This window comes from Mesoplodon bidens (genome assembly GCF_964165515.1).
Source record: "Mesoplodon bidens genome assembly, chromosome: 1".
Lineage (NCBI taxonomy): Eukaryota > Metazoa > Chordata > Mammalia > Artiodactyla > Ziphiidae > Mesoplodon > Mesoplodon bidens.
In genome coordinates this window covers 20,373,868-20,386,137 of record NC_138176.1, presented here as the reverse complement: position 1 = coordinate 20,386,137, position 12,270 = coordinate 20,373,868, and the positions used below count along the sequence as shown (strand labels likewise).

At 35.4% G+C, this 12,270-nt stretch overlaps 1 protein-coding gene across 1 annotated transcript in view; it reads left to right on the top strand.

The window, feature by feature from the left end:
* Positions 1-11,892, top strand: part of SMC3 (structural maintenance of chromosomes 3) — a 32,995-nt gene extending 21,103 nt beyond the window's left edge. The window contains exons 18-29 of the mRNA XM_081258317.1: positions 1,886-2,036; positions 3,494-3,646; positions 5,001-5,152; positions 5,912-6,070; positions 6,924-7,031; positions 7,531-7,639; positions 8,286-8,533; positions 8,620-8,832; positions 9,155-9,346; positions 9,492-9,669; positions 10,787-10,893; positions 11,508-11,892. Coding sequence (XP_081114443.1) covers positions 1,886-2,036; positions 3,494-3,646; positions 5,001-5,152; positions 5,912-6,070; positions 6,924-7,031; positions 7,531-7,639; positions 8,286-8,533; positions 8,620-8,832; positions 9,155-9,346; positions 9,492-9,669; positions 10,787-10,893; positions 11,508-11,579 — 1,842 coding nt within the window. The 3' untranslated portion in view covers positions 11,580-11,892. The remainder of the gene's footprint in view (positions 1-1,885; positions 2,037-3,493; positions 3,647-5,000; positions 5,153-5,911; positions 6,071-6,923; positions 7,032-7,530; positions 7,640-8,285; positions 8,534-8,619; positions 8,833-9,154; positions 9,347-9,491; positions 9,670-10,786; positions 10,894-11,507) is intronic.
* Positions 11,893-12,270: the final 378 nt, after the last annotated feature.

Genomic DNA, 12,270 nt, shown 5'->3' with positions numbered 1-12,270 from the left:
ACGTGGTCTGTGAGATAAACATTCCTGTCTTACCGAAGAGCATAGTGCTGGATGAGGAAAGGAAGGGAGACAGAGGTCACAGCCAAGACATAAAACAAACCATTGCAAAATGTTCAAAGTGTTAAAATATTGGGTTGGCCAAAAAGTTCATTTGGGTTTTTCCTTAAGATGTTACGGAAGAACCCCAACGAACTTTTTGGCCAAACCATACATAAGCACAGGATACTTTGAGAGTGTATCTCAGGGAGATAAAATTAAGATTAAATAGCTGGAGAAGAATTCCCTGAGGAACTATCATTTAAAGTAAATATTTTAAAGTTTTCTGAATGTACTTTTTTTAAATGGCTTATAAATTACAGTAAAAATATCTAGCAAGATGACAGGCTCTGAAAGTATACTGTTGCTTTTGTTATTAGCTGGTATATTTTTAAACAGATTAAAAATGTTCCCTAGACATCATTCTTGAAAAAAATGTAATTGCTTTGAGGTGTTTGGCTTCAGAATATTGATGGTAGTAGCAACTATTTCACTATTTTTTAAGGTTAAAGCTAAAACCCTATGAGAATGATCTACAATTTAAGAGGAACAGTGAGAATCTTATAAGCTATTTTAGTGGTTAGCTTCTTTTTTTAAATGTACAAATTATCTTTGAAGTTTGGGGGAGGAGAAATTGAGTCATAAATGTGATGTGTGAATGAAGCAAGACACAAAAGAATGCATGTAAGTATGGTTCCCTTTACACTACCTGAACAAAATAAGCTTAGATGATAGAACTAGAAGTGCAAGGAAGTAGTGACCACAAAAGTTATATTGGATTGGCCAAAAGTTCGTTCGGGTTTTTCTGTAACAGGTTATGGAAAAACCCGAATGAACTTTTAATAGTGGTCATCCCCAGCAGGTAACCATTGAAGGTAACCACTATGATTAGGAAAGAGTTACACTCATGGCTTCTGGGTGTCAGTAGTGTTTTGTTTCATGTCCTGCATGGTGGTTATATTGGTGTTTGCTTCGTAATTATTAATTTAAGCTTAACATTATTGCGTTTTTCTGTATGTAGGATGTTTTTTTTTTTTTTGCGGTACGCGGGCCTCTCACTGTTGTGGCCTCTCCCATTGTGGAGCACAGGCTCCCAGACGCTCAGGCTCAGCGGCCATGGCTCACGGGCCTAGCTGCTCTGCAGCATGTGGGATCTTCCCGGACCGGGGCACGAACTCGTGTCCCCTGCATCGGCAGGCAGACTCTCAATCACTGTGCCACCAGGGAAGCCCGTATTTCTTAATTTAAAAATTCTGTTGCCAGTTGAGAGAAAAAAGGGAAAATAAATTTTATTTGAAAAAAATTTTATCTGAATATTTAACTTAGGTTATGTATCTGTAGATAGAGAGAGAGAGATAAAATAAAATGAAAATATTTTGAGGAAATACTACTAGTTCACATTTGGCCCTTCTGTGTGACAGAGGCTATCCTAAGTGTTTCACATATATAACTTGCCTAGACTTAACAACTTTGTCAGGAAGGTACTGTTGTTATTGCAGTTTTATAGATGAAGTAACTGTTATATAGAGAAGTTAAGCACCTTCTCCAGAGCACACATCTGAATAGCAGAACTGGGATTTGAACTTGAGCAGTCTGGCTCCAGAGCCACTAAGCTCTTTATCTCTGTGCTCTAGCATTGAAAACCTGGATGATTTACATGAGCACAATTTCCAGTATATTTCAGTAGAATGATTTTTCTAACTTTTTCAGTATAAAAACCAACAGTTTTGAAATATAAAGGTATTTTGTTTATTTGTATTTCAGGAAGATGTAATTCATGATTCTGCTAACACATTTTAATTAACTGTGTTTTGATCTCTTTGCTTGCTTGCAAAATATTCATTTTTAGGATGCTATTCCTATGATAAGTAAATTGAGGTACAATCCCAGATTTGACAAAGCTTTCAAACATGTGTTTGGAAAAACACTTATTTGTCGTAGTATGGAAGTTTCAACCCAGTTGGCTCGTGCTTTCACTATGGACTGCATTACCCTGGAAGGTTTGTAATAATAATTCTTAGCTTTGAACAAATAAATTCCATTTTAGTTTTAAGAGTGTTTGAAAATTCATGTCCAGTTATTTCTCATTTTTAAAATAGTTGGTTTATTCAAGTCAGAATGTAAAAAGGGTCACCTCTTTATATTTAGTTGATGTCTCTTAAGTATAATCATTTGATGTACAGTAGAGTTTCTTAACCTTTTTTGCACCATGGACTTCCTTTGGTTCTTTGGTGAAGCCTCTGGACCCATTCTCAAAATGTTATATTTTATTCATTTATTTTTGGCCTCATTGGGTCTTCGTTGCTGCGCACGGGCTTTCTGTAGTTGCTGTGAGTGGGGGGCTACTCTGCGTTGCAGTGCACGTGCTTCTCATTGCGGTGGCTTCTCGTGTTGTGGAGCACAGGCTCTAGGCCCACAGGCTTCAGTAGTTGTGGCTCGCAGGCTTAATTGCTCCGTGGCATGTGGGATCTTCCTGGACCAGGGCTCAAAGCAGTGTCCCCTGCATTGGCAGGCGAATTCTTAACAACTGCACCTCAAGGGAGTCCTCAAATTTTCTTAGTTGTCCAAAAATATTTTTCTATCCAGGATCTAGTCAAGGATGCATTCAATGCCTTTTCTTTAGATTATTTCAGTTTCAGTATAGGACAGGTCTCCTGTTTTCCTCCCACCCCAAGAAATTCACTTTCTCAAAGAAAGTCTTGTGTTCTGGATTATCTTACTGCTTTTCTCTTCATTAGGTTTAGGTTAAGCATTCTTGGCATGTGTACTTCTTATTGCACCACACAATGTGTCCCACTGTTACTGATGCCAGGTTTGACCACTAGCAAATCTTGGTTGTAAAGATGCCTTATCCCCTTTGTAATTAATATGTGGGATTATCCTTTAAGAATACATGAATATCAGGTTCCCCCAAACTTCTTCACCAGTGGTTTAGCATCCTTTGGTGACCCTTGCTTGACTCAAGTTAATACATTGGGGGTTTCTAAATGGCGGTTCTAAAATTCTGTGATTGCTTCTATATTTATTACTGTCACTCTTCTGTCAAGAGCCCCCTCCTTTTTTCTTTTTTATGTATTGCTGTGATTCATGGACTTCTTTTTTTAATTCCATGTGTTATCACATTGCCATCATTATTTTTGATTTTCACATTTTCCCAGTTGTGGCTAGTGGGAATTTCAAGCTAGGTTCTGTGTCCTGTTGACATGTTCCTATTAGTCTTTAACACTTCTTTCCTTTTCTGGCGGATGTTCAGGCTCACCTAGAAGCTATATTTTTTTAAATGCAAATGTTAATATTGTAAAGCAAAATTTTTTCCAGAGTGACTTGAACTCTTAACTTTTACATTCTTGTTAAATAGGTAAAGCCTTTAGATTAGTCATTTGATTATTAATCAATTTATTGTTGAATACAGAAGTTGTTATACAGAATTACTAATTTTCTTATGTTTTGTTTATAGGTGACCAAGTTAGTCATCGGGGTGCTTTAACTGGAGGCTATTATGATACAAGGAAGTCTAGACTTGAATTACAAAAAGATGTTAGAAAAGCAGAAGAAGAACTAGGTGAGCTTGAAGCAAAGCTCAATGAAAATCTGCGCAGAAATATTGAAAATATCTTTTTGTCTTATGTTGCTGTAGAGAAGTAACTGTTTTGGTTGGGAATATAGAATCTTTTGCGTGTTAGATGTATTTTCTCATATGCAGTGGGGAAAAATATCCCATGTGTTTGACTTTTCTTTAGGCACGGGAGCTTATGTAGTATGTCTTTAACTTCTGAAGACAGGGAAAACTAAAAACTATTTTAACATCCTTTGCTTAGCTGTTAAATAGCTAGTAGCAATAAATCTACTTCTGAGAGAAAAGAACCCGAGGAACATAAAAATTTAAGGTTATGGAGGGGACTGAGGAGTATTTGTCAGACAGTTTTATAGGAGGAAAACCAGGACAGTATTTCAGTGGAAGAAGGGTGGACAGTATCAGGAATGCCACATACTACATAGAAGTTAAATATATAAAGGTTGAAAAATGTCCATTAGAGGTTATTATCTTGAGGCTCAGATTTAGTATTAGTGGAGGAAATGTCCATCAAAATGCAAGTCTTAGTAACCATAGTTCTCTTAGTTCTTTCAAATAAAAATGGTGTTCTGTGAAGAGTGACTAGTTCGATTCACAGCTGTGAGACACTTGTGCACGTGCATCTTCTTAAAACAACCATGGTATAAAGAAGTGCTTTATGTGTACTTTGCATTATGTCACACAATATTAAATACAGGTACTCAAGCAGCAAAAATAATTATTTTTACTGCTTCATTAGGATATTCTTTATTGGAACAGGCATTTTTTAAAATGTGAGTTTATAGCTTTTCTGTCATCAGTTGCAAGCAAAAGCACAGAGAAAAAGGTAAATAAACATGTTAGTTTTAACTTTGCAGGGGTCTGCATAGCATACTTTTGAGAACTGCCCAAATTTGGCAAGATGTGAGCACGAAGCATGGGGAAATACTAATAAAAATGAGGTTGACAGTAGGCACCAACTACTTTCCTGTATTTGATAATCCAGCTAGATGGAGTTATTATTCTACATTGGGCAAGGCCTCCTCTTCATATCTGACTCCCTTATATAGTGCTTTAAGCATAATAGATTATATAGTAAATATTTGTTGAATGAAAAAATATATATGTATTATATTTCATTTAGCTCCCTTTAGGGCTTCCCAGGATTGTATTTATTATTTATTTTTTTGTATAGCAATTAGTAAAACAGTATGTGTGTCATTTTGAGAGAGAAGTGGGGTGAAATGTTTTAAGCTTCTTTTATGACTGAACACAGTGTAGTATTTAATTCAGCGTTGTTATGGTCCATAAATTTGTGGAAATAGCTTTATTTACGGATAAAGAAAAGGAAGGGGGATACACAGTGTTTTGTTAACAGGCACCAAAGAGAATTTTCCTTAGCCTTGTATATGGATTAATAATGAAATTGATCAGCTGATGAACCAAATGCAGCAGATAGAGACTCAGCAAAGGAAATTTAAAGCATCTCGAGATAGCATATTATCAGAAATGAAGATGTTAAAAGAGAAGAGGCAGCAATCAGAGAAAACCTTTATGCCCAAGGTTCGTTAAGTATGCTTTTTTTTTATAGATTTGCTTTAATTATAAAGATTTGGGGTGGACCATATAGTATATAAGTTATATAACATATACATTCTGTTTCATTTTCATTTAGGCCCGTACTTTTGGGAAACTACATGTATCTTTATCACACTTTTACCCATGAGTACCCAGAGTCTCCTTTTGTAGGCCTCATTCAGACTTTCCAACTTCATTAAACAAATAGGCATTTTGAGCTGCGGCATAATAGTACTGCCTGATAGTAGTCAGCCAGTATCCATTTTTGTCTGTAAAGTACTATTTATGGATTTATTTGATTGCACTCTGACCAGATGGTGCTAAAATGAGTAGAAAGTAAACTATTACTGCTATTACAAATGATAATACACATTGGTGTCATAAACATGAAGCAGTTTTGACAAAAAACTATTAATTTTGTACATCAATAGTACTAAAACAACAAAGTTTAGAATATATATATACCCACAATTATACCACCCTAACATTCTAGCAACTTCTTTTTATAGTTTAACCACGGAATATGATGTGTTACACACATCCTGCAAATACTGCATCATAAATATTTTTCTTGTTGCTACATAGTTCTAATTATCAAATATAATGGATATCTAATATTTAATTGAGTTAATATGATTACTTAGCTCACTTTAATATCAAATATAGATAGTTGCCAATTTTTCACTATTATAAGTGATACACTGACTAGTACCTTTATTAATAAATGGATGATCTGTCATATAGCAACGTAGCTTACAAAGTTTGGAGGCAAGTTTGCATGCTATGGAGTCCACCAGAGAATCACTGAAAGCAGAACTTGGAACTGATTTGCTTTCTCAACTTAGTCTGGAAGATCAGAAGAGAGTAGATGCACTGAATGATGAAATTCGTCAACTTCAGCAGGCAAGTAGAGTTGACAGGAAAAACATTTTTTGTTGACAATTGGCTGTTGTGAAAAATGTCTTTCTGGCTAATAAAGGAATGTGAAAGATTATTGAGAAAATATAAGACTTATTAGACTTCTAATATCCATTAAAGTAAATGAGGTTTTAATAAGTTTTTCCAAACCATATGTTAGGATTGTGTAAGAAATCTTTATTTTCTTTCATCTTACTTAATGCCCATTTGTCATTGGTAAGATGGAGCTTGTTAGCTTTGCTGTATTTATTGACCTGACCACCTTTACATATTTAATAATATTGTTTTGGTTAAACATTTTAACAACATTTGATTTTTAAATACAGAGATGTAAGCAATTAATACTAAGTTCAAAAAACGAAAAGCAGGAAAAGAAAAATATTTTTGGTAGCATGCCTTATAAAAAGAACCAGGTCGGGCTTCCCTGGTGGCGCAGTGGTTGAGAGTCCGCCTGCCAATGCAGGGGACACGGGTTCATGCCCCAGTCCGGGAAGATCCCACATGCCGTGAGCGGCGAGGCCCGTGAGCCATGGCCGCTGAGCCTGCGTGTCCGGAGCCTGTGCTCCGCAACGGGAGAGGCCGCAACAGTGAGAGGCCCGCATACCGCAAAAAAAAAAAAAAAAAAAAAAGAACCAGGCACAGAAACAGCATTCTGAATAGGTAAGAGGGAAAATGAAGAAAATACAGGGCTTTTTTTTTTTTAATATAGGACTTTTTGGAAAGGTGTAAAACTCTATTTCAGCTCATTTGAACAAAAAATAATGGAGAAAACAGATTGATAGCATTCCTATATGTGAAATGTGCATGGCTATGTAGACAATTTTGTTTTTTCTTCTAGGAAAACAGACAGTTGCTAAATGAAAGAATTAAGTTAGAAGGTATTATTACTCGAGTAGAGACTTACCTCAACGAGAATTTAAGAAAGCGCTTGGACCAAGTAGAACAGGTATGCTCTTTTTCGAGGGTTCCTTGACAAGCGTAACCTTTTGATAATGCTTATATGAGAGACTCTGATTTAGAGTATGGGCTCTGGGAACAGAAAGCCTAGCAGTCTGACCACCTGCCCTGGCTTGGAGTTCTAGCACTGCCACCTAGTGTACAGTACTGGGCAAGTCATTTAATATTTCTAAGCTCCAGTTTCCTCTTGTGTAAAATAAGCATAGCAGTAGTACCCGTTTTGTATGATTATCTGGCACATTCTAGGTAGTAAATATTAGTTATGAATATTTTCTCATCAGTAGTCAGATGCTAAGAAGTTTTCTAGTAATTTTTCCCCTTTAATGGATACATTAAGTATTTACAATTATTTGAAGTATGTTTTTTGGTTTTCTTAAGTGTTTATTCAGACATATCAACAGCTATATAAACGGCAGTTATAACATTTTGAAACTAACAAAATTCATATTTTTGTGGTTTAATGCTCTTAAGTTCCTTTTGTGTTATAGGAACTCAATGAACTGAGAGAGACAGAAGGGGGTACTGTTCTCACTGCTACAACCTCAGAACTTGAAGCCATCAATAAAAGAGTAAAAGATACCATGGCACGATCAGAAGGTGAATTTTTATTTAGTAAAAATATTTTTGGTATTTAGCTTATTGGTTTTATAGGATTGTTTACTACAAAATGAAATATCCAGATAGGCAAAAGCATGTACCAGTAGTTCTATGTGTTTTCCATCATCATAAACAGTTTATAGTGAACAGAGTTTAGGGTGTTGATTATAAATATTAACCTTTGTTTTGTTGAAATGTTTGTAACAATTTTATGAGAGACCATACATTACTAGTTTCATTGACAAAAGTATGAAATAGCTGAATCAAGTTTCTTATCACTAGTTGCTGAGAAGAAAGTTATTTTAGGTTTTTATAAACATAAACATTAAATGTAAACTGTATACCTTGACTCATGTACACTCCCAATTTTGTTCTGAAGTTTTCCTAAGTTTTCACAGTAAAATTTAAACCTATCTATTTTGATAGATTTGACCTTGAAAATCTTTGGTCAGCTAACACTCTGGCTTTAAAACAGGTGTTATGGGAAAATTCCTGGTGGTCCAGTGGTTAGGACTCTGTGCTTTCACTGCTGAGGGCCTGGGTTCAATCCCTGGTCGTGGAACTGAGATTCCGCAAGCCACGTGGCTCGGTCAAAAAAATAATAAAATAGGTGTTATGGCCTAATTTGTTTTTCCCCCCATTTTAGATTTGGACAATTCCATTGATAAAACAGAAGCTGGAATTAAGGAGTTGCAGAAAAGTATGGAGCGCTGGAAAAATATGGAAAAAGAACACATGGATGCGATAAATCATGACACTAAAGAACTAGAAAAGATGACAAATCGACAAGGCATGCTACTGAAGAAGAAAGAAGAGTGTATGAAGAAAATTCGAGAACTTGGATCACTTCCCCAGGAAGCATTTGAAAAATACCAAACACTGAGCCTCAAACAGGTAAATCTGATTGGTTTTAAATTTGAAATCTCATTGCAAATTTCCCTGTATGTGGATTTATTTATACATTTTTTTCCTCTTTATAGTTGTTTCGAAAACTTGAACAGTGCAACACAGAATTGAAGAAGTACAGCCATGTTAACAAAAAAGCTTTAGATCAGTTTGTAAATTTCTCTGAGCAGAAAGAAAAGTTAATAAAGCGACAAGAAGAGTTGGATAGGGGGTACAAATCAATCATGGAACTGATGAATGTACTTGAACTTCGAAAATACGAAGCTATTCAGTTAACTTTCAAACAGGTATGTTTCTATTTGTAGTAAATACACAAGCTAAAATCTTCAGGTATTATTCAGTCTATTATTCAATTTGTAAAGATTTTAAAACTTTTTTTCCACTGATAATTGGATCTAAAACATGCAAACAAATCCAGTATATAGGTTGCAAATACAGTAATTGGAATGTTTTATACAGCCCTTAAAGGGGATCCAATCTGTTATTCTTGTTCTTAAGATTAAAAAAATAAAACTATTTTTGATTGCTTTTAAATAATTTTTATCTTTTTTAAAAAAAATACATATTCCAATTGATACCCTATCTATCTATCTATCTGTTTATTTTAAGGTATCCAAAAACTTCAGTGAAGTATTCCAGAAGTTGGTACCTGGTGGCAAAGCTACTTTGGTGATGAAGAAAGGAGATGTGGAAGGCAGTCAGTCTCAGGATGAAGGAGAAGGGAGTGGTGAAAGTGAGAGGGGCTCTGGGTCACAAAGCAGTGTTCCATCAGTTGACCAGTTCACTGGAGTTGGAATTAGGGTAAAATACCTTTACATTCAATTTTCATAGTAAAATTTGTAGACTATTTTGCAAATCTAAATTGGTGCATTGTATGCAATTTAATTTTAAGAGATGATGGTGATTTTACCCCTTTGAGATACTAACTCATTAAATATTTTCTTAGGTGTCATTTACAGGAAAACAAGGTGAAATGAGAGAAATGCAACAGCTTTCAGGTGGACAGAAATCCTTGGTAGCTCTTGCTCTGATTTTTGCCATTCAGAAATGTGACCCAGCTCCTTTTTACTTGTTTGATGAGATTGACCAGGCTCTGGATGCTCAGCACAGAAAGGCTGTGTCAGGTACAATTTTGGTTTCATAGTTTCATAGTAACTTGCTAGAAATGATAGCTTACCTCTTTTTTTCTTTTTTTTACTTTTTTTTCCCTTCATCCCCACTCCAATAAATTCCCTCACTTTCTTTTTTTTTAATTAATTTATTTATTTTGGGCTGCATTGGGTCTTTGTTGCTGTGCTCAGGCTTTCTTTAGTTGTGGCGAGCGGGGGCTACTCTTCGTTGCGGTATGTGGGCTTCTCATTGAGGTCGCTTTGTTGCAGAGCATGGGCTCTAGTCCCGCAGGCTTCAGTAGTTGTGGCACATGGGCAGCAGTAGTTGCGGCTCGCAGGCAGCAGTAGTTGCGGCTCGCAGGCAGCAGTAGTTGTGGCTCGCGGGCTCTAGAGCGCAGGCTCAGTAGTTGTGGCTCACGGGCTTAGTTGCTCTGTGGCATGTGGGATCTTCCCAGACCAGGGCTCGAACCCATGTCCCCTGCATTGGCAGGCATATTCTTAACCACTGTGCCACCAGGGAAGCCCCGATAGCTTACCTCTTTTATAGTATATTTCTTGTTGCCTGAGATATCCAGGGAGACTTGACAGGGTATTAGTCAATAAATAATTTCTCTTTGAACAGGTTTTCAAAAATCTAGTATTAGACTGCAAAGTTTAGTTCTGTGAGAAATAGATGTAATAATTGAAAATCCTACTCCAGTTAAACTTTTATACAAACGTCTCTCCTTTTAACACTTTTTCTCAATGCTTGAATAGTCCCTGTCATAAACAATGTTGATTCTGTGTTTAAATAATCTATATGTGATCTTTAGTAAGTTTATGCAAACAAATCCAGTATACAGGTTGGGGGTGTGGGTAGCAGGAAAAGGTTGCTTTTGGTTTTTTGTGTGAGAAAATTTACTTTGCTCTGACATTATTTCTAATGCTGTGTTAGAAGCTGTTCTTTATATTCTGTAACTAAGTTATTTGTGTTAAAGATTTATCCCTAGTTTAAGAAACAAGTTGATATTTTTTGTAGATGTATGCATACAGCCAGTTTTAAGTTTTAGGTAAGAGTAAAAAGATAGTTGCTTTCTAAATTTTCAGTTCAACTGAAAAAAGGGTTTTATTAGATTACTATTTCTTTTTACAGATATGATTATGGAACTTGCTGTACATGCTCAATTTATAACAACTACTTTTAGGCCTGAACTGCTTGAGTCAGCTGACAAATTCTATGGTGTAAAGTTCAGAAATAAGGTAATTTTTTTATATTAAGTTTAAGTTCATGTAGTATTCAATCCACTATATCTGTTGAATTCTTGTTTTATATTACTTAAGTCATGAAAGAAAATTTAGAAAGTTATTGAAAAGAACTTAAAATGCCTATGAAGGTTATCAGTTTTTTTTGTGGCATTCATTGCATTGGTTTTATTTTTATTGGCATTAAGAGACACTATCTTCCTGTCTATCTGTTTAGTGCTTATTTAATGCACAGTCTTAAACAGTTACATAAGTTCATTTATATTTGGTTAGACCACACAACTCTTCCTGGTGCTTTCAGCCTTAAGATTCTTTAAAATAGCAAAGTAATAAAAACTGAACAAAAATGTGGTTCAAATATTTAGATGTTAGTACTTACCTATATCTTCAGAGCATTAAAATGCAGAATGTTTTTTAAACTCATGCATTGAACAAACAACATTGTAAATAAAGGTTTTTATCAGTCAGTGTCAGTGTTTTACAGTCATTTGACTTGGTATGTAAAATTTATAGGTGATTGGGTGTAGTTTTAAAATATTACCCTATACAGGGGAACACTGATACATTTCTTAAAGATTTAACAGATTTTGTTTTTAACATTTATTCTTCAGGTTAGTCATATTGATGTGATCACAGCAGAGATGGCCAAAGACTTTGTAGAAGATGATACCACTCATGGTTAATTGGAAAATACTTGCCATTGGTTTGGAAGATGTGTATAGTAATATGAGCCTCATACCCAGGAACTGTAAATTTAAACCTAAATATCTGGTCATTATTAATAGTTTTCAGACTTAGAGCATACATAGCCCTTTTATATTTCTGTCATTGTATTTTATAACGTGCTCTGTAATGTTACATTTCTACTTATAGTTTAAGAATTTTATTTCCCACACAACTTTTTGTAAAGTGTCCTATTTTAAATCTTTTAAAATGTGCTAAATAGTCTTTCCTAATTATTTTATCAATTATATTGCCTCTTTTTTATAGCTTCAATTAAATAATTGGTTTATGACTAACTTTGTGTTTTATGTGGCTTTTTATTTATGGTTCTATGATTAGAAACAAATTTTTCTTAAATATCTACCTTTTGTTTTGCTTAAGAAAAGGTCTGCCTTCACCTAAAAGAAGATTTTTAAAACACAGTTTAATATTCTGTTGAATTATAGCAGTGATTCCCAATCCTGGCTGCATTTTTAAATCCATAAGGGAGCTTTTAAAAATGTAACATTGCTGGGCTTCCCTGGTGGTGCAGTGGTTGAGAATCTGCCCGCCAGTGCAGGGGACACGGGTTGGAGCCCTGGTCTGGGAAGATCCCACATGCCACAGAGCAACTAGGCCCGTGAGCCACAACTACTGAGCCTGCGCATCTGG